Genomic DNA, 22,880 nt, shown 5'->3' with positions numbered 1-22,880 from the left:
CAATCTATTTTTCTGTATTCCCTTTGTCTTGTGTCCCGGAAAGTACCTAGCACATAGTAAGTATTCAGTAAGTATTATTAAATTGAAAAGTGGCACTAGATAGATATAAAGGGTGATATGTACAGTAAACCCTTGATTGTGTATTGTTTTAAGTGTATTTCTTTTAAAAGCTCAGGTCAACTTTTGTTTTTTGGGGGGGGGGTGAATTATGTTTATTTGCTTATTGTTTTTTAATGCAGGTACCGGGGATTGAAGCCAGGACCCTGTGCATGCTAAGCACTGCATTCTACCACTGAGCTCCCCACCTCAGATCAACTTTTTGAGAGATTAGGATGGCTATTTTTACAAAAGAATAGCAGGCTCAGAGAAGGTGATTGAACTTGTTCAGGGTCTAGGAATAGTAAATAACTGGTCATTGTTAGTTAAGTATAAATCAGACCTTGGAGGGAATTCTGTGCTATGTAAAAAAGATCATGGCTTTTGTTATGTAGGGAATGGAGAGCCACGAAGGGCCTTATGAAGTAGTAACTTACTGTTGAATCTTGGAGAGACTGAGGTAAGAGAACCAATTAAACGGTTCTCAGTGCTGGCTTAGGTAGAACATTAACTGTAATGGGAGGATACAGAGATGAGCATTGCACAAGGATGACATGCAAATTCATGAAGAGGGTCATATTTTTAAGGAAATTTTTTCCCCTTTTTACTCTGTCTATATCAGGTCATTATGCTGCACACCTTATATAGTGATGTATATCAGTTATATCAATAAATCTGGAATAAAAAAAGTTCTTGTAGTGTGACCCATGTGAGAGATGAAAATGGCCTGAACAAGCTTAGTTGGTTGGGGTGGAGAGGAAGGTGCATTTTTTGGTAAGCAATTAAGTTTTAAATTAGCTTCTAGATAAAATGCTCATTTACCTAAAGATATAATGAAGATGACTTGAGTGAGCAGGGAGATACTGGCCATCAACTAAAATAGAAAATGGGAGGGGAGGAGGAGGAATTTAGGATAAAAGGATGAATTTTGTTTTGGATATATTAAGTTAGGTTGGTTGAGGCCAGCCATGATGCCACTGTTTGAAGTGGGGCAAAGTCTCTAATATGCTGCAGAAAGAACAGGTCTGAGATTGGAAGTTTATTGGAGGCTCAAATTCCGAACTCCAGCAGTTGTGTGATCCTGAGCATGTCTCTATCACTGAATCTACCATGTTCTTTTATAAATCCCTTGACTGCATCTGTCTTTCCTCCTATCCCTGTGCTGTCAAATGCTGTTATCACCAGCCATGTGTGGTTTTGAGCTCTTGAAATGTGGCCAATCCAAATTGAGATGATTTCAAAGATGTGCTACCGAACAAAAAAAAAAGACTGTAAAATATCTCATTAGTAATATTATTTATGCTGATTACATGTTGAAATGATATTTTGGATATGTAGAGTTCAATAAAAATATATTATTCAAATTAATTTTAACTGTTTATTTTTACTTTTTTGAAAATGTAGTGACTAGAGAATATAAAACTGCAAATAACTTGCATTATACAGCATCGCCCCAGATTATGGAGGGTGACGTCTGTGCTTCATGCATCTTTTTATCCTCTAGAACAGTACTGGGCACTTAGTAGGCTCCCAGCAAGTATTTATGAATGAATGAGACCCTTGAGTAAATGGAATGAATGCATGAATCTCTGAAAGTAATAAACCTCCCTCAGAAGGATGTTTGTTTATTACATTGTATCTTTGACAATGTTTGATGTAAATGTGCAAAAAGACTGAGGCTGTAAATGTTTGTTTTGCTGGATTAGAGCTCCACGGAGCCCCTAATCATCTCTGATTCAGGCCCCATCTGTAAAATGGAACAAGATACGAAAACTGGCAGTTGCATTTCCTTAGAGAAGTGGGAACGGCTCCTAAGGAGAATGACCGTGATGTGTGGTAGGAATAGCGGGGAGTCACACAGACTTAGGTTTGAATTATATTCCACCACTGGCTGTGTAACCTTCATTTATTTTCTTAACTTCTCTGGGCCTCAGCTTTCATGGTGAAATGGGGATAAAAATACCTCTTAGGATTGTATGTGACAATTAAATGAGATGACATATATTAACTTGCAAACTGCTTGGCACTCGGAGGTAGTTCAGTACATGTACACTCCCCTTGACTCCCCAGCCTGCATACATTCATAGTACTGGAGAGTTTAATCATTCAGGTAGTCATCAATCAGTCAAGTATTGAGTGCCAATTCAGGAACTGGGATGCAGCAGTGAAACAAAACAGACAAAAATCCCTGCCCTCATGGAGCTAACAGATTAGTGTGGGAGACAGATAATAAACAATAAGGAAAATGCATAGATGCAAGATAGAGATGATGGGTGCTGTGAAAAAAGCAGAGAAGAAAGCAGAGGAGGGTAGGAGGTGCCAGGCAGGGCACGCTGGGTGTTGCAGTTTTAAATACAGTGGTCAGGGAGGCCTTGCCAACAAAGTGACAACTGAGTAGACTTGAAGGAATGAAGGAGAGAACCAGGTGGAAAGGGAGCAGCAAGGAAGGGCCCAGGACCAGAATATGAGAGATCACAAGGAGGTGGGTGTGCCTAGAGCAGCAGGAGTTAAGGTTGAGAAGAACTGGAGATGAGGTCAGCAGGGTATCTGGACACAGATCCTGTAGGGCCTTGTAAACCACTGTAAAGATGCTGGGTTTTATTGCAAGTAAAATGGGAAGCTAGTGGATTATACTGAGCAGAGAAGTAACATGATCTGATTTAGGTTTTAACAGGATCGTTGTCACTTTGCCTGCTGTGTAGAAAAACCCGGAGATGAGTTAGTTGGCTACTGTGAAAAGGGGAGAAATGAGGGCAGAGTGAGTGGTAACAGTGAAAGTTGTGAGTAATAACCTAAGGCTCATGGGCCCCTCGGGGCTATGTGGATAGGCTCAAGGGTGCCCTTGAACCCTCTGAAATTTTATATAAATATCTGTGGGTCAGTGTATTTTTGGAGGGAGAGCTCCTATTGGAGTCTCAAAGCAGTTGCATGGTCCAAATCAAGAAATACCTTGGTGTCGAATAAGCAGGATACCTCCTGCTTGTTCCTAGCTATTCAAAGTCCCATGATTAAATCTTTCCCTCAGACCTCGATCCTCAATCCTCCAGGGCACTGATCCTGTTTGAGAGCCTCTCAGAGCTTCTGCCACCCCCTTTAGGACTGTAGCATCCCTGACTTCCAGTTTTCAGTCATCAGGATGTTAAGAAGAAGGAAAAAAAAAATCACAGGGAAATGGGTAGATTCTGTTCCTTTTTTATGATGCCCACTGTGGAAGCTTGGAAGCCACAGGCAGGAATAGGGAAAAGGCTTCACACCTTCCTAGAGACCATGTGGGGCACTCGTGAGGCTAGTTTGCACTCAGTGGATTCCTTTCTCGGTAAGCTCTGGTCTATGAATCACATAAATCTCAGCACTGAGAACTGATTTTATGGTTTGGTTTGCTTAATAGTCACACAATTAAAATAAGTTGTAAAAAATGGTGGTGGTGTTTGCCAGGATAAGTATTTAAAAGGGAACAGTTGTAGGAAGATGTAATAATTCAAGTCAGCCCACGGCTCTTCATTCTCAGTAAAGGCTGGGGAGGTTGGTTCTTAACCGGAAGGGTTTTTTTTTTTTTTTTGCCTCTCCTTTGAATATCTTTGTGCTGCAGCTGCCAGGCTGAGGTAGGACAGAGTTGAGAAGAGTCAAGTGTGCCTTTGGGAGTAGTTGATCCATGGCACAGAGACAGGGGCTTCTGGAGCAGGGTTGAGGTCATAGATATAAAGTGTGAGGGAGACTCCTCCCTAAACTCTTGGTCAGGTTTTCTAGTGTGAAGTCCCAGTGGTCATGTTTTTTAGGAGGCAAGTTAATAATTTTCAAAGGGAAAATTTATTTTACAAAGAGATGAGCCTATGTGGGAAGCGTACTTAAGTTCTGTCTCCTCCAGTGGACTCTGGGCCGGTTGATAGGTAGCCCTGATGACCGCTGGCTTTCCAGCTCTGCTGTGTGGCAGAGGTTGAAGACCCAGCCAAACACTTCCTTCCTCACTTGTTCCTCATGCCATTTCCTTTACACCAGGAGTGCCCCAGTCCCTCTTCTCTACTTTTCTTGGCGGTTCCACCCAAGCCCTCTTACTGAAGCCTTCCGACCACGCAGCCCACTGTGCTCTCCCTCTCCTGCCGCCTTCAGCTCCTGTTTTGGTCTTGGTGGATTGTAAAGAGAAAAACTCTATTGTTTCCATTTACATGTAACAATACGCTCTGAATACTACTTAGCTGTGTCACCAGACATGTGGGTTCTCCGTACATCAAGCAATTCTGTGACATCAGCTGGGTGTCCTGAAATTGAATTCAGTTCTGAAGCGATCTACCTGGAGCTAGTGTCAGATCCCATAGGTTACATGCTCAGTCCCACAAGACTGCCCATTCCTACCACTATGGATGCCAATTACAAATCTAGCTTGTTTCCTGTGCTTCTGACTGGCTATAGATCAGAACTTCCCACAATCCCTTCCCTGGGTTTGATTAATTTGCTAGAGCTGCTGACAGAACTCAGGAAAACAATTTACTTACTAGAGTCCCAGTTTATTATAAAAAGATGTAACTCAGGAACAGCCAGGTAGAAGAGATGTACAGGGAAACGTATGTGGGAATGGGTGCACTGCTTCCACGCCCTCTCTGGGCATGCCGCCCTCCCAGCACTTCCATGTTCACCAGCCCAGAAGCTCTCTAACGCCATCTGTTTGGTTTTTTATGTAGGCTTCAGCAGGCATGACTTATTAAATCATGGGTCACTGGTGACTGAACTCAATCTCCAGTCCCCTCCCCTCCCAGGGGAGGTCAGGGGTGGGACTGAAAGTTCTAACCCTCTAATCAGTGGTTGGTTCCCCAGGTAACCAGCACCCATCCTTAGGGGCTTTCCAAAAGTCACCTCATTAGCATAAACTCTGGTGTGGTTGTGAGGGGCTTGTTTTGACTAACAAATAATACCATTATCACTATTCTCTTTTTGATCACTTAGGAAATTTCAAAGATTTTGGGACCTTTGTTCCAGAATTTGGGACAGAGGCCAAAACATATTTCTTATTATAAATCACAAATCACGGTGATAGACAGAGGTGAGAGGGTCCTTACGGGGTACCCAGACAACACAATACCCAGAGAGGGTAAAACGAAGGCTGGGAGAGTAAACTGACTAGGTAGATGGTGCACAGCTAGTAAATGGGAAAAGTCAGACCCTAGACTTTCGATTAGGGCCCTGCCCAATTTCTTATACTGTTTACAATACAACCAGATTGCAGTTTTCTTGAAGGTAAGGGCCATGTCTTCTTTCATTCATTCAACTAATATTTGAGTGTCTGTACTGAAAACATTACATACATTTAACTCAGTTAATCCTCTCAGTAACCCCAAAAGTTAGAAACTATTACTCTCCTTGTTCTGTAGTTGAGGAAACTACAGGTGAAATAACTTACCCAAGGTTACCTGGTTAAAAACTGGTGGACCACAGAGCGTGGTGTAACTGCTGTTTCCCGTTTGGAATGTCTGGTAACTGAAGGCATCATTCTTACACCAATCAGAGACCACTAAGGAGTAAAATTTGTTGCTGGTGAAATGGGGGTAAGGCAGGGCATTTTGGAGAGAATTTGATAACAAACTTCCAATATTTCTTCCTAGCCCAGCCAAGGTCTCTGAACAGCACCAAGTTCCCTTGACCTTGATAGTAAACTCCCCTAATCTTACTTCTTGCTATATTGGGGGATCCGCTCCCATTTCCCATATTTCATTATTAAATATAGAGAGAACATTGGGCTGGGAATTGTGAATGAAAAGTATTGCCTGCCATATTAGTAAACAAAGGATGTTGCAGCCACCAAGCTATCACATTGCAGCTGCCAGCAGGTGAGCCCTGACGGAACTGTGGTTGGAAATAGGATTCCTGCCATCAAGCCCTCAGCCACTGCATCCACTCCCAACGGTGCCCCCTGAGAAGACTCAGGATGGGAAAGCACAGGACACTGAGCCTAGATAGCTGAGGTGCATGTCAAAAGAATGATTTCAATGAGCCCAGACTTTTGCATTTTCCCGTACATGGAAAAGCGCTCATTCCTTGAGATACCTGTTTTTTTTTTTTTTGTTTGTTTGTTTTCAGTTAACAGTGATCTTTTGATATTCCAACTACCTGGTCTTCTGTATATCCTGGCTCCTCCCTTACCTCTTCGGAGGAGTCCCTTAGAGCCATCTGAGAGGCTGTCTCCGGAGCTTGAAGTCCTCAGAAAGTCCGCCTAATAAAAACATCATTCTCACCTTTTAGGTTGTGCATTTTCTCCAGTTGACAGAATCTAGTTACATGTATTCTTACTTTAGCAATTAACTTGCTAAGTGACCTTGGACAAATCATTAGATACCGAGAATGGAGGTGATAATAGTTTTTTTACTTTTCTGGGGGATATTAAGACTTGAAGAAAACTGATCTGAAGGTTGGTGACTAAACAGTACTCTCACTGTGCAAATATAAGGTGATGTTAAATAATAATGATGCAGGGTAATAGTAGGGACTTTATGGGAAAGTTCCTTCACTTCTGAGTGTCAGTTTCCCACTGGTACAATGAAGATATTGCATACCTTACAGGGTTGTTGTGAGGATTAGAGATGGTGTATGTCAAACCCTAGCATAACGCCAGACATGTGGTAGGAATCCAGAAAATATTAACTATTATTAATAATCTGACCATCTGGCTTGATACTCTTTCAGTCACATTTGGCAGGACAACAAGCAAACAAGCAACACTTACATACAACGCAAACCACAATCACCACCACCAACCACCCAACCAGCGTAGTCCTCCAAAGTCCCCTGAAGGTGACCATTGGCTCCCAAATGCGCTTGAAGCCTGCCAAATGCTGTAGCAAAATGAAAGTGCAGCCAGATGGAACCCTGTTCCTCCTCTGAGACTGGGAGTGCTTTCAGCGAAGGATGATAGATAGCTCAGTGCAAAGACTCACTCAGAAATAGCTATGACTGCCAAGTGACAGGAGTGAGCCAAATGAGATGATGATGGCAGAGAAGGGGGCGGACAGCTGAGAGCAGCTGGGAGGCAACGTGTACTTGCTGACTCTTTGATCTTACTCTACTACTGAATCACTTTATCCCTCCTTTTCTCCACTGGAGAGGCTTTGAGACAATCAGGGTTGCCCACCAACTCCCGCTGACATATGGACATCCCTCTTGCTTGTTTGGTGCCAGGAGGAGTTCTTATTGGCTGCTAAGTGCAGAGGTGGCCCATTGCACTCCAGAGGCTACTGTGTAGACCTCCTGGTGCTGCTGCTCTCAGAATATGTAAGGGCTTCATGTGCCAGAGGAGGGAGACACAAGGCAGATTTCTTATCCTTTTGTTGAAGCTGCTGAACTGACTTGTTTTGGTTCCGATTTCCATGAGTCAGCTTGGTCTTTTTACCACTTTTCCAAGCAACTTTGTGCCTCAGGGGTATTATTCATTCAACAGGTATTTATCAAGCCCGACTATGTGCCTGGCATTATTTTAGGTTGTGAACAAGACAGACGAGCTTCTTGCCCTTGTGGAGTTTACACTGTGGTGGGGAGAGACAAAATTTATGTACCAGTAAACAAGTTAATTTAAGATAGTGGTAAATTTACTGAATTCATAGAAAAAAATATAATAGAATGATAGGAGGTATGGGGTGGCTGTTTATGTCATCTGAGAAAGGGACACTGGGGCTGAGAACTGAATGATGAGAAGACTGCTGTGCTGTTTGAGGTCCCAATCAGAGAGACCCGCAAGGCCTAGCTACTGAAATGGCATATTTGAGGATGAGAAAGTTAGCCGGGAAGACCTGGGCCACAGAGAATAAGGGGGAGAGTGTTGCACATGAAGTTAGAAAGTAGTTCACAAAGTGGAGCCCCACGGATTACATTTAGTTCACATGGTGCTTTTGAGATTTCACCAAAAACAAAAACAATACTGACTTGCAGTTTCTCTTGAAAATTGAAAAAAAACTTGGCCAGGCCAGGCCACTATTCCTGAATGATAACATTTGATTTCAACATAGAGCAGTTATGCTTTTCCTGTCTCCTCCCATCCTTCTTTAATGGGGCTCTTGGTCAGCAGTTCATAAGTAGGAGGTATTTGAATTAGTAACCACAGAGCACCACGTAGGCTTGATAGGCCCTAGATTCTTTTTTTCTCCAAGTATGATGGATGGAAGCATGCGATGAAGGTTTTTAAGTGACAGAGTGACGATCTAAATTTTTAAAAGATCACTCTGACTACTCTGTTAATAACAGATTGTGGCTAGGATGGGGGAGGCAACAATTAATGCAAGAGATATTGGTGGCTAGGACCAGTGGCGATAGAAAGAAGTAGACAGATTCTGGGCATATTTTAGAGGTAGTGTTGCCAGGACTTAACTCATGCGTTAGATTTGGATAAGAAAAGGGAATGAAGAATGCCTCCCAGGAGAAAGGTCAAGGCTCGGGATATAAATTGGTAGTCATCAGTGTATGGGTGATATTTAAACCTATGGAAATGAAAGAAGTCACTGAGGGAGGAAATGTAGATAGAAAACAGTGTGCAGAGTTACAGGATTTTTTTTTTCCTGTTCAAATTTAAAGCTTTGAAATTCCTGGTATGATACAAGCTACTAGATTCTTAGCATTAAAAAGCAATCTAAGGTCATCTACATCTATCTAGCCACCTTTCCTACCCATGTACATATTCACTCAAATCTCCTTACAAAACATCTAGCCAAGTAGCTAGCCAATTGGCGCATCATTAACAGGAAACATACTATTTCCATTAAGACCTTCCATTCTGGGTTCATTAGAAAGTGGTTTTTCCTCATATCAAACTTTTAGGTAGGTTAAGTATATATATCTCTCCAAAAAGGGACAGTGTTGAGAGTGAAAGGGGGCATTATTCATAACTACACCAAGACAGCTGGGACTATCCTGGGCAAGCCTTCCAAGTAAAAGTAACAGTACGTTGGCCATCTTTGTCTCCAGATAGTCAACTGAATGACTTTAAAAATCTTTAAAAGTGATAAACCTTTAGCCAGACTCATCAAGAAAAAAAGGGAGAGGGCCCAAATTAATAAAATTGGAAATGAAATAGGAGAAGTTATGACACCAGAGAAACACAAGGGATCGTAAGAGGCTACTATGAGCAACTATACACCAACAAAAAGAACAACCTAGAGGAAATGGACAATTTCTTAGAAAGGTACAATTTGCCAAGACTGAACCAGGAAGAAATAGAAAACATGAACAGACCAATTACCAGTATTGAAATTGAATCATTAATTTAAAAACTTCCAACAAACGAAAGTCCAGGACCAGATGGCTTCACAGGTGAATTCTACCAAACATTTAGAGAAGAGATACACCTATCCTTATGACACTATTCCAAAAAATTGCAGAGGAAGGAACACTTGGGAATTCATTCTATGAGGCTACCATCACCCTGATACCAAAGCCAAAGATATCACAAAAAAAAAGAAAGTTACAGGCCAATATCACTTACGTCTATAGATGTGAAAACCCTCAACAAAATACTAGCAAACTGATTCTTAACAATGCATTAAAAGGCACAGAAACACACAGACACACACACACAAAGGCATACACCATGATCAAGTGGGGTTATCCCAGGGATGCAAGGATTTTTTAATATCTGCAAATCAATGTGATACACCACATTAACAAATTGAGGAATAAAAACCATATGATCATCTCAATAGATGCAGAAAAAGCTTTTTGATAAAATTCAACATCCATTTATAATAAAAACTCTCCAGAAAGTAGGCATAGAGGGAACATACCTCAACATAATAAAGGCCATATATGACAAACCACAGCTAACATCACACTCAATGGTGAAAAGCTGAAAGCTAGACAGGGTGTGGAGAAAAAGGAACCCTCCTACCCCGTTGGTGGGAATGCAAATTGGTGCAGCCACTATGGAGGACAGTATGGAGCTTCCTTAAAAAACTAAAAATAGACTTAACATATGATCCAGCAATCCCAGCCCTGGGCATATATCCAGAGAAACTATTAATACAGAAAGACATGTGCACCTTCAATGTTCACAGCAGCATTATTTACAATAGCCAAGTCACGGAAACAACCTAAATGTCCATCAACAGATGAATGGATAAAGATGGATAAAAAGAATGAGATAATGCCATTTCCAGCAATATGGATGGACCTAGAGATTATCATACTAGGTGAAGTAAGTCAGAGAAAGATAAATATCATATTATGTCACTTATATTTGGAATCTAAAAAAAACAACAAAACTTTGTTTACAAACCAGAAATAGACTCACAGACATAGGAAAAAAACTGATTACCGGAGGGGAAAGGGAGGAAGGGACAGATTCAGGGTTTGAGATTAACAGATACACATCACTATATATAAAATAGATAACAACAAGGAACTACTGTATAGCACAGGGAACGATATTCAGTTTCTTGTAATGAGCTATGAAAGAATCTGAAAATATATATATACACACACATATATACATGTATGTATATGTGTAACTGAATCGCTTTGCTGTACACTGGAAACTACCATTGTCAATTGACTAATTTCAATAAAAAATAAGAATAAAATAAAATAAAATATAATTAAAAGGTGAGACTTCACTTGTCTCATGGCAAAATTAAGGATCTGGAGTTGAAAGAAATCTAAAAAAAAAAAAATCATCTGCTCTAATTCCCTCATTTTACAATGGGAATTAAGGGGCATTAATTAGCCTAAGACCAAGTTAGCAAGTTAGTAGCATGGGGCAGGGTTAGAACCAGATACTACTAGTAGAAATACTTTTATTACTTTATTTAGAAACTTCAGATTATAAACCCTTTTCACATGCATGTGTCGTTAGACTCTCACCACACCGTGAGGTATCATCATTTTATAGAAGAACAAATTAAGTATTAGAGGCAACTTGCCCAAGATCACCAGACTTCAACAGCTAGAGTGGGAACTTGAACCTGTCTTCTGTTTTCTCTCGCCAATTTCCTTGTTCTTTCCTACTACTCCATACTTATCTAGTGAGAGTTACATTAAAGGTTTTAGACTAAATTATATATTCTTTCCCCTGCAATTTTAATTACATAGCATCTTATTTTGTTCCCTGGTATTTAAAAAGTAGTCATTACTTTCATCATTAAATGAGATATATGTGAAGGCATTTTGTAAATTGTAAGGCACCGGACAAATGGACATTTAAAGGCTAGTTAGGAGATCAGCATTTTTTTTCCCTACAAGTGAGGGGAACTGTACTTAACTGGTAAGTGAAATGGGTGAGAAGACTACCTTTGTAGTATTTACAATAATTTTAATACACAGGCATACCTCATTTTATTGTAGTATTATTATTTTTTTTTAACAAATTGAAGGTTTGTGGGAACCCTGTGTTGAGCAAGTCTATTGGAGCCATTTTTTTCCAACAGCATTTGCTTACTTTGTGTCTGTGTCACATTTTGGAAATTCTCACAATATTTCAAACTTTTCCCTTATTATATGTTATGGTGATCTATGATTAGTGATCTTTGATGTTACTATGATTGTTATATATATATAGTTAGCAGTTGCTAGCAATAATTTTAAAATTAAGCTACGTACATTTTTTCCAAAACATAATGCTACTGCACACTTAATAGACTACAGTATAGTGTAAACATAACTTTTCTATGCACTGGAAAACCAAAAAGTTTGCATGGCTTAGTTTATTGAGATATTTGCTTTACTGTGGTGGTCTGGAACAGAACCTGCAATATTTTTGATGTATGCCTATAAATGTTGGCTGAATTAGGGAGTTCTCTAAAGAGAGAACAAGTGGCAGGAAGAAATCCTTGGTGGTATTACTCTAATACAAAAACTTATTTCACCCAGTTCTAAGAGGTATAAAGGCTATCTCCTAAGTATGGAGGATTAGGAAGGATCCAGCAACCCCTGAAGCTGTCCACATCGATCTCAGGTCCAACAAAGATTCACCTGATTTTGGCGAGGGCCCCATCCACTCATGCTCTGAGATACAGAGCATTGGGAGATTTTGAAAGCTTTTGGTCCTCCTAAAAAGCCAATGGGGGTTTATATGCCTGGTACTCCTTAAGCTCTTTAACTGTGTTACAATTAAGGACTCAACAACCTCAAGGATACTCAGTTAACTTAGTGAAGGTTCCAACTCCTTAGAGCATGGCATTCAAGGCTCTCTACAATGGTTTGTAACCACCTTTTCAACTGTAACTCTCACTGTTGTCAGGAACAAACACTCTGCTCTCGTTAAACTGGGCTGCTCACTACCTCCTGAGCATGTTTTGTTTTTCCATCTGAATACCCTTCTCTTTAAACCTGCACTGTCCTTTATGGGCCCACCTTTCAAGTCTACGTTTGTACTTTCTCACATCCTGAAATAATAAAATCATAAATGATAGAAAACTCTTCAGTGGAGGTTCACACATTTGATGCAGACATGCCCTTTACGTTATCAAACTGAACATTATCAGCTGGACAGCTCAAGAAAGCAAAGATTTTCTGCCAAAGGCTGCAGGGTAACTGATGTGCTCCACAAGTGTTAGATAACTTCTTTTAGGCACCCACACTAGAAAAACCCAAAGCCCCTGAGTTCCATCTATCTCTGTTTTTATTCACTTCTAGTCACTAGAATGTTAGCTCTTCTTAAGAAATTGTTTCAATTCTATTACTTTCCTATCAATATATACCTAATTAAAGTCTCAGTCGCCTTACTTTTAAAATCTAGTTTCTAAGTAGTCTCCCAGCTTCCTTCCCCCTACCCATATTCATTACATTCTGTACATTGCAATTAAAATAATCTCCCGTAATATTTTTTGCAGATATAACTCTCTGCTCAAAAGCTTCCATTTTACCCACATTGCCTACAGGAAGAATTCTTTGATCCAACATTCAAGGGTTTTTCATACCTTATCCCTGGGCTCAACACCTGGGCTTTAGAAAAAAACTAGGTAAGCATTTAGAACTCTGCCTGGCCAATATTTTAAGAAAGACTTAGCTATTATCACTGCTCACTTTTATTTGAATGTGCTGTGTGCATTTCTATCCCTGGAACCCTGCTAATTCCCTTTTCCTATTTGAATACCTCTATCTCCAAAAGGAGAAGCAGTGAATTAAACTATCGATGACCAGCACAAACTAATTGTTACTGCTGAGAAGCAACTTAATACCTCCTTCCTACAACTGATAGAACCTGTTAACTCTGAACACTAATTTATCACAATACGTAATAATAAAATTTAAGACTAGATGGAATATAAATAAAAGATAACATTTCTTTTATGCAATAGATAGTAAACTTATGGAATGTGTCATTTAAAGAAAAAAACAAAGCCTGAAAAAAATGTAAATGGGATCTGGATTTTGGGCAGTAGTGCTTCAACTTTGCTCTTATGAGAATAACCTGGGAAGCTTTCAAAACTAATACAGATGTGTGAGCCTCACTCCAGATTTACTGAATCTCTCCAATGGTAGGGATCGAGCACATAAAATTTTTATACTTTCACAGGTGATTCATGCGCACTTTTTAGAAAGCTTTTTTTATGATATCTTCTTGTGCACCTACATCTGATAATCACTGGTTTCATCATGAGAAACTTTGGGTCAAGAAAGTTGGTCATATTTGGCATATATTTTTCACCATGTTCTCCTGGAGCACGGTCTTGAAACAGAAAACTCAGAGAACTGATTAGCCCTGAACGATTTACATGTTTATGAGTAGTGTTCTTAAAAGCAAAATAACCCTCCCAACCCAAATCCTCTTGAGATTGACTTAGAAAGAAAAAAGCCATACACATCCACATGACACACTTGGTTTTCATCTAAAAGCTCGTCCGTTGGTCTGACTTCTATGAACTATAAATTTCAAAACAGAATTCTTAAGCAAATATATATTTAACTATGTACAATATTTACAGCTTATAGATTTTACAACTCAAAACTTCAGATCTGTAAGGGTGTGAAAAAGTTAGCATTTTAGTATATATAATACTTCAAAAACACCTTTACCTCAAAAATATTTTACACCAATTTTCCAAAGCCTTATCTTCACAGGCTCGTTGTATCTCAACAACCCCATTAGGTTACCAAATTTCTAGGCATGGAGTAAACGACATCGCACTGAGAGACGGCACTTTTTACACAGTCGTAGAGGGTGTAGAAATCTCGGGTCTTTGAAACCTATAATAAAGCTCCTTTCACTCTCCAATCCTGAGACAACAAATCCTGTAGTTCTCCTTCATCGTCGCTGTCAACATTCTCTTCTTCCTTTTTCTGAAGTTCTTTTATGGTCAGGACCTCTTTAAGCTTATTTTTTATTTCATCCTGGCGATTCCGCAGCTTTTCCACCCGGCGGTAACACTCTATCTGCTCGTCGATCTCCCCAATCTGCCGGTCCAACCGTCCCTCCTCATCCTCTTCAGCAACTATGGCTTCGGAAATAGTGTTGACCTGTCTCATGGCTTTTTGAAATTCGTCCCACTCTTTGTCCATCTGATCCTTGGGAGCATCAACCTTTCGTACCCTCGCATCTACCTCAGGGTCGTCAAAAAAGCCTTCCGGTAACGCTTCCGCGGTGTTTTCTCTCCTTTCCACTACTTTTTCATGTATTTCTGCTTTCTCAATTGACCCTGAATGAGGAATTAAAGGGGCCTTGGGAGGATTTGTATCCGAGAAATTGCTTGGCAGCCTACTACTACCACTTGCCTCCCGCGGGGAGGAAAGTGAGTGCACGTTGGACTGCTGCTTACAGGCTTCCCCCCTCTTCTCTTCTCCTCCTGCTTCCTCCTCCTCCTCCTCCTCATAATCAGGGAGCAAACCGAGTCCCGAAGCCTTACTGAGGGTCGCTCTAGTGGACTCCTTTCCTGCTTTGTTAAAGTTGGTGGCCAAAGCGGAAGAGGAGGGCTGTACCTGAGGCACCGGGGAGGCCTTCGCTCTTTTGGCATCTTGGCTTTCTGCGTCCGGCCCCTTCCTCTTGGCGGACTGAGGCACTGCACTGGTGGATGGACCCTGGGTGGCCTCCTTCGCGCCTTTCAGCTCAGCCACTTTCTCCCGGTGCTGCTTTCCCAGGACGTGAGTCTGCCACAGGAGCTCGCTCTTAACCGGCGTGTTACACAGGGCACAACTTAGCTGCCCCAAACGGTTGTACTTCGCGAATGGAGATTCTATCCGTTTCCGGTTGGTGCTCAGACGCTGCTTCTCCTTCATCAACCGCCGCAGTTCGTCCTGATTCACCACTCGCTTCCCGGCCGAAGGCCGGGCAGAAGCAGGAGACGCCATCTTTGCGACCCAACCTGAAGCGATCTGGCTTCCGTCCCGGCGATGCCGGATGTCGTCACTGCTATCCGGGCGCTGATTGGCTGAGGCTCAGGAGTGTGGACCGAGGCGCCCGGGTTTCTCTTACAATCGCCGCCGAGGTAGCTTTTGGAAGCGGAGTCGCTTCTCTAACCGCCTGGCCATGGCTGCGATAAAGGCCCTAAACTCCAAGGCTGAGGTGGCACGGGCGCAGGCAGCCTTGGCCGTTAATATATGCGCCGCCCGAGGGCTGCAGGATGTGTTGCGGACCAACTTGGGTCCTAAGGGCACCATGAAAATGTGAGACGGCGGTTGGAGCGGCGGTTAGGCCTTCGGGCGTTTGTTGGGTGTTGGGGCGCGCTTTCAGGCGGACATTCCGCAGACATTGGAGCTTTGTGGACACACTTGTGGGCCTGCTTTCCCTCGTTCTCATTCCTACCATGAGGTCATCTTTAGCCTGGTGGGGGAGGAGGAGAAATGCTCCCTGAGGGAAGGGCCCTCAAATGAAGCTGTGACCCTCTCCCGTCTACCCGCCAGCTTCTTATGAAGATACACATGCAGTTAGAAAATCAGGTCATTCAGTGTCTCATTTGAAACATCAGCCATGTAACTCGCCTGCTTTTTTGAGAGTTTGGGTTTTGTTTGGCAGTGTGTTGTAGTGAAGAGGGCACGGGCTTTGGAGCCTGGCATGCTTGGGTTCAAATCCAGATTCCTCTAGCTACGAGTCTTTAGGCAAATTGAGCGCTCTCTGCCTACAGTTTGTCTTATCTATTCATCCTTTCAGCGTATATTTATTTAGGACCATTATTTTCTTTAGAAGAGAATGAGGGAAAGACTTGTGAGGGCAAAAAGGTGTAAGAAGAGAGGTGTAGTCTTAGAGAAGTAAGCAAAATAGTTAATATAAACGTAAAAGAGGGCACTTATATACTAACTGGGATGCTGGGAACACAGAGATGATCAAGAGACAGTTTCTGTTCTTAACGAGTTGATAGAGACGGATGTACTAATTATGTATGTGTGTATATTATTATTATACTGAGGAAACAGACTAACTACGGATGGCAGAGTGGAGAAGGAAAAGCTCAAATTACAGGATTTGGAGGGAGGGAGGGAGGGAGGGAGGGAGGGTATAGCTCAGTGGTAGAGTGTGTGCCTAGAATGCACAAGATCTTGGATTCAATCCCCAGTACCTCTTAAAAAAGATAAATAAATAAATAGAAACCTAATCACCCCCCCCCCCAAGCCCAGTATTTTTCATCTGAGTCTTGAAACATGAATTAGAGTTCATCAGTTGGGGAAGGGAGTAAAGTCCTCGATAGAGTAACTTAAGGGAACAAGAAAGCCCAACGGTGTAAATCTAACAGAAACAAAAACAGTGTATTAAGGGAACCACAAGATTTGGCTAGAAGAGGCAGAAAAAAATGGACCTTACCCAGACTGGGAAAGGTGTAAACTATGTCATTGCTAAATAATTTGGATTTTACCTTGAAGGTGATGGAGAACATGAAAATCATTGAAGGATTTTTTATTCGGGAACTGACTGAATCACATTGCCTTTTAGAAAGATAAATGCAGTGTGGAGGGTAGATTCAAAGTCAGAGATACTAGGATGCTAAGTAGTCCAGACTAGAGATGATGACTGGAAATAGAGAGGAGTGGGTAGATTCAAGAGACATTTAGGTTGTAGAAATGAGAGAACTTGATAATCTAATAAATGTGAGGGATGAGGGGGCAAAAAAAACTTAGGTGAGTGAATGGTAACATTTCACGAAAATAAGAAACCTGAAGAAAGTTCACACATTTGTGGCATTTAGATTTCCATTTACTCTTCCAAGTACCAAACCACTGTTCATAACTCATCAACTACTCTTATCCTTAAACTTGTATGTGTTCCCATTTGGGATGAAATCACCATAGCTGTCCATCTAGGGGAAAGTGATTCTGTGGGTTGCAAATGGTGGTAATTACCAAGGTGTCCCCCATGGTATATTGGACATTTTCCACACCCAGTTACTTATATTAAGGATAGTAGAGTGGCAATCTCTGGGAGAGTCTTGCTTGGCTCTTGCCATGTAAAGTTAATAACCACTGTTTTCTGAACAGGCTTGTTACTGGTGCAGGAGACATCAAACTCACCAAAGATGGCAATGTGCTGCTCCATGAGATGGTGAGCTGATGCTGCTGACTTAATAAACCTTAATAAGCTTTAATTGAGAACATAGAACGTGTATATCTTTAAACGAAGGCTGTCAGCTAAATACTGTAGTCGTTGGATTAAACCTTAGGGGAAAAAATAGTTTTCTGGCTCTTTTCAAATCTTTGTATAGTACAAATAATAAGTATCCCTAAGCTAGGAATACTTTGAAATTAGTTACATCTTTTAAAGGCACTGCATTATGTTCTTGGTAATCATGGGGAAAAAATCCTTTGCAATTTTAGTAAATACATTCATCTTCAAGATTGAAGGATTTAATCTTATTTTGGAAATGTCATTGCATTTTGAAGCAAAGACTCTTATAAAATATTCAAACCTCATTAGTTCTCAGTTTTTAACTTTTGGTTTTGACATTTACTACGTAAGATAATACAAAACTTGTGAACTTATAGAATGAAGCTTATTTAGTCTCTTAATTTTACTATTGACCCTTATTTTATCTTGTTTTAGGTGGATTATTTTGTTACCTCATTCTCTCTCTTTTTTAACCTGTTGCTTACTTTTTCCAGCAAATTCAACACCCAACAGCTTCCTTGATAGCAAAAGTAGCAACAGCCCAGGATGACATAACAGGAGATGGTACTACTTCAAATGTTCTGATTATCGGAGAGTTACTAAAACAAGCTGATCTTTATATTTCTGAGGTATTAGAATTTCATAGAATTCACATTCATGTGGTACTTTATTTTGAATAGAAAGTTATTTATTTATTTTGCTAGTAAAATGGTTTAATTTTAGGGGGCAAAAGTCAATTTTTATCAAGATATTTTTGGACAATTGTAAATGGAAATAATGATTTTTTTTGCCAAAATAATACCTTTTATTGAAATTATCTACTTCTTTTAAAAATGAAATATTTGAGATATATAAAAAGTTTAAAAATTAGCCATATACTCATGATTGATGGCCTAGAAAAGAAAACAGTCCACTATAGCCAGACTTCTCTAGTTTCTGAAATCATTACACACATTTCTATGTCTGTACCTTTGTTTAATCTGTATTCTTTTCTTGGCATTACTTATCTTTCGTCTCTAATTAAGTAGTTGAACTTTTGCTTTCTTTCCAGGACCATTTTATAAAGCATAATCTGGTCAAAGTGCTAAAATTATTACTTCTTTGGGTTTCATTAAGTATTAGGAATTGTCTGTTAATTCAGTACCTGAAACTTGTCTCAGGATGCTTTTGGTTGTAAGTAGTAGAAACTTGACTAAAAGTCACTTAAACAATAAAAAAAAGAAAATCTCCCATAGCAGAACATAGACAGATAAAGCAGACCTCTAAGGGTTGGTTGATTAAGAAATTCAGTCATCAAGTACCCAGGTCCTTTCTGTCTCTTAGTTCTTCCAATTAATAATGCTGTCTCCTCATGGGCTTATTTCCATCCTGAATGAAAGACTGTCAGAAGAAATCAGGGCTACCTGCTTCCCTTAATAACACTCAGCAGGAGAGGGCAAGAGAAAACCATTCATCCAGCCATGGATTTTAAGTCCTTCCTTTGTATGATTGGGCCAACTTTGGTCTTATGTCCATCCCAAACCAATGACAGTTTTTAGGGGAATTGACTTGATTTAATCAGGACCTCACCCCTTGAGCTCAGGATAGAGTCTGCTTCCTCTGAAGCACTGAGGAAGAGAGATACCTAAACAAAATTTGGGTTGGGCTAGGAAGTAAGAAGTTAGGGAAGGGAGAGATGCGGACAGAATTTGACATAGTTATAAAACTGTGTAGCAGGGCAGTGATAGAGTGAGGCACAGGATAGGATAGAAACACTAGCCTGAGGTAGTCAGGAAGACTTTCTGGAGGAAATAAGGCCTGGGCTAAATCTTTAGGATGAGAGCAAGTGAGCTTGATGAAAGAGTGAAGGGTAAGGGGAATGGCACCCTGGTAGAAGGAACAACATGAGCAAAGGCACAGAGAAGAGAAGCAACCCTGTATGTGTGTAGAGCTGTAAGCAGTTTGGTGTTGGAGTTTAAAGTGATGTGGACAGTAGTGAGTAGGTATATAATATACTAACCAAGAAGAAGAATACTCATGTTAACATATTAATGATTGATATGGTCAGATTGGTATTTTAAATATTTTTGGGAAAGTTTTAAGGGAGTCAAGATGGAAGGCTTTTATAGTGGTCTGGGTGACAAACTGAGGTCCTAGGCTGAGAAAGTGTTTTGCAGATGATTGATAACATAGGGTCTGACATCAGGTTTGTGGTTTAAATACTAGCCTAGTGACTTAAGTCTTTAAGCCTCAGTTTTCTCATCTGTGAAACAGGAATAATAACAACAACCACTTAATAGTGTTGAGAGGACTAAAATAATACACGTAAAGCCCTTAGAATAGTGCCTGGCACAAATGCTCAATAAATGTCAACTTTGTGTTTTAAGTTGTATCGTGTATTTTTTTTATTGAGTCAGTTTACAATGTTGTGTCAATTTCCAGTGTAGAGCACAATTTTTCAGTTATACGTGAACATAACATATATTTATTGTCACATTCTTTTTGCTGTGAGCTACCATCAGATCTTGTGTATATTTCCATGTGCTATGCAGTATAATCTTGTTTATCTGTTTTACATATGCCCATCAGTATCTACAAATTTCGAACTCCCAGTCTGTCCCTTCCCACCCTCCTCCCCTCTGGCAACCACAAATTTGTATTCTATATCTATGAGTCTGTTTCTGTTTTGTATTTATGTTCTGTTCTTTTTTTTTTTTTTAGATTCCACATATGAGCGATCTCATATGGTATTTTTCTTTCTCTTTCTGGCTTCACTTAGAATGACATTCTCCAGGGGCATCCATGTTGCTGCAAATGGCATTATGTTGTCGTTTTTTTATGGCTGAATAGTATTCAATAAATGTCAACTTTTTAAAAGTTATTATAGGGCTAATGTAAAGGAATGGAGGAAGGGAATAAATTAGACCTAGTTCCAGCTTTAAATAAGTTTATGTATTATTTTTCAGAATAAACAATGGTGTTTTTTCAAAAAATTATTTTGTTATAATGTCAGACCTACAGAAAAGTTGCAAGAATATTCCAAAGAATAACATTTCTCTCTCAGTTATAAATATATATATTTGTATATGTAGTGTGTGTGTGTATGTATATATATATAGTAATGTACATATTTTTTTCTAGTGGCATAAGAATAAGTTGCAGAAATGATGATATAACTATTTCAGTGTATATTTCTTAAAGCCAGGGAATTCTCATGTATAACCACAGCATAGTCATCAAAAACAGGAAATTAATGTTAACATTGACTCATTGATACAGTACTGTTACCTAATCCTCAGATCTTATTCAAATTTCATCACTTGTCCCAATAGTTTCCTTTGTAGCAGAAGAAAATTTAGACTCATGCATTATATTCAGTTGTCATATCTCTTTAGTCTTCTTTAAGCTGGAATAGTTCCTGGGCCACCTTTTGTGTTTTATGATATTGCTGACATTGCTATATATTAGAGTACAGGCCAGGTCTTTTTTTTGTTTTATTTTTTTGTTTTTTAGGAAGGTCCCTCAGATTGGATTTCCTTGTGATTAAACTCAGGTTAAGAACTTTTGGCAGGAATGCCGTGGAAGTGCTGCATCAAGCACATCAGGAGGCACATGATATGTGTTTGTCCCATTGTATGATGTTAACTTTGAGCATTTGGTGAAGGTGCTGTCTGTCTGGTGCTGTCTGTCTGTCATTTTTCTACAAAGAGTGCTGGTTCTTTTCTTCTGTATCAGAGAGTCTTTTCTTTTGTGCTTATTCAGAAGAGCACTTCATGACAATGTGTTGCAGTTTTCAGAAATTAAAAGGACTTTTGTAGTTTTTTTGTAGTTACAAATTATAAACAATTTGTCTGCGACTTTGAGATTGTTTTAAATGTGAAGCACTGAAAGATTACTTTTATAGATTATGTATATACACTTATATTTAGTGGCATTCGTATGGGTAATATTACTTTTTTGGACATACCTATTAATGGGAAAGGACGGTTGCTTTTACTTTGGATAACTTACTTTATAATTTATAGTTTTATGTTGCTATATTAGGGCCTGCACCCTAGAATAGTAGCTGAAGGATTTGAAGTTGCAAAAATAAAGGCGCTTGAAGTTTTGGAAGAAGTTAAAATTAAAAAAGAGATGAAAAGAGAAACCCTCTTAGATGTGGCTAGAACATCTTTACAAACTAAAGTTCATCCTGAACTGGCTGATGTGTTAACAGAGGTATGTGGTTAAACTTTTGCAGAATGAGTACAGCCTCATGCATGATGATATTTTTCTTTTTCCTGTAAGATAATCAACTATTGGTTGTGTTCTTTTGAAAATACAATAAAATCTAGAAGATAGACATTTATAGGCTTCTTTATAGAGTAGATTTGATTGGTCAGAACAGTATGTGTAATTTTTCTTAAGTGTCATATTAAGCCTTCTTTTAAGTTAACTTGAAAGTTGGGAGAGGGGTGGCTGCCTGTGGATCATACCCTGTGGAAGCCCTTGGGGTGATGGGTCTCTTAAACCTAGAGGTCCGTATTTATTGTGTGAGATTGGGGAAGTTGTTTTGGCAGGGCCTTGGAGTTAAGGTTAGCATTTTAATGAACATGACTGATCTGATAGATAATATTCACATCTGGGAAATGGATGCTTGTTTACTTCTAAAAGTAGAATATATATAATATCAAGACAACATTGGGTATTTGGGGAAGGCTTTTATCAGGTAGCTGTAGTCTGATGATATCATCATTGTTCCTTAGCTTTGCAGTTTCTGAAACTTGAATATATTAGTTTGTCAGGAATGATGAGCTCATAACAACTAAATTCATAGACATTGATGTATAAATCAGAGTGCTGTCTTACGAATTTACTTTGAGAAATATAAATACCAAATGGACTGGAATGCCTGAGTTGTTTCTGGTCAGTTTTCCTTACTATTAGGAAAACCTACAGGAAATCAGATTAAGATTAAGAAATTAAGACAATCTCTTGCTGAGCAGAGTCCAAATAAAGACTCTGCTGTTAGAGTACATATATTATGTGGCCCAGAATCTTCATGCTATCTGGTTAGGACCCCCATTCTCTTTCGGAGTTACAGAAACACTAATACACTCACTTTCCAATGGTTTGTCATTATTCTGTATTAGGCACCGAAATCATGCTACCTCAGTAAACTTTTCTAAGATACAGGGTTTTTTTGGTTTTTTTTTTTTTTTTTTTGCTTTATTTATATTTTAGGATGGTTATACGATACCACTTAATTTCTGTAGTCAGATATTTTCATATTACCTTCTGAGCTAAGCAATAGGCTGTGTTGTGCTGT

General features: G+C 39.7%; 2 protein-coding genes and 1 non-coding gene across 13 annotated transcripts in view; 2 read left to right on the top strand and 1 right to left on the bottom strand.

Moving 5' to 3' along the window:
- Positions 1-22,880, top strand: part of CCT6B (chaperonin containing TCP1 subunit 6B) — a 271,495-nt gene that overhangs the window by 977 nt on the left and 247,638 nt on the right. For 9 of the 11 annotated variants that reach the window (XM_032457738.1, XM_032457736.1, XM_032457739.1 and 6 more), the window contains exons 1-4: positions 15,507-15,663; positions 17,467-17,530; positions 18,088-18,222; positions 21,617-21,790. In XM_032457738.1, the coding sequence (XP_032313629.1) occupies positions 15,527-15,663; positions 17,467-17,530; positions 18,088-18,222; positions 21,617-21,790 (510 nt within the window). In that variant the 5' untranslated portion in view covers positions 15,507-15,526. Of the gene's footprint in view, positions 1-15,393; positions 15,486-15,506; positions 15,664-17,466; positions 17,531-18,087; positions 18,223-21,616; positions 21,791-22,880 lie in introns of those variants that run through there. The other 2 variants (XM_032457742.1, XM_032457741.1) reach the window with 2 other exon arrangements.
- LOC116656865 lies at positions 577-680 on the top strand. The gene has a single exon (XR_004311872.1). It is a non-coding gene; the product is annotated as a U6 spliceosomal RNA (small nuclear RNA).
- Positions 10,855-15,378, bottom strand: ZNF830 (zinc finger protein 830). The gene has a single exon (XM_032457747.1). It carries the CDS (start codon positions 15,346-15,348, stop codon positions 14,251-14,253), a length of 1,098 nt encoding a protein of 365 aa, XP_032313638.1. The 5' UTR covers positions 15,349-15,378; the 3' UTR covers positions 10,855-14,250.

The sequence above is a fragment of the Camelus ferus genome, chromosome 16, assembly GCF_009834535.1.
Source record: "Camelus ferus isolate YT-003-E chromosome 16, BCGSAC_Cfer_1.0, whole genome shotgun sequence".
Taxonomy (NCBI): Eukaryota; Metazoa; Chordata; class Mammalia; order Artiodactyla; family Camelidae; genus Camelus; species Camelus ferus.
The sequence above is the reverse complement of the archived record's forward strand: the minus strand, read 5'-3'. Positions and strand labels throughout refer to the sequence as shown.

Bases quoted from the DNA above. Each gene is read 5' to 3' on its own strand.
- ZNF830 (XM_032457747.1), bottom strand. From the start codon at position 15,348: ATGGCGTCTCCTGCTTCTGCCCGGCCTTCGGCCGGGAAGCGAGTGGTG.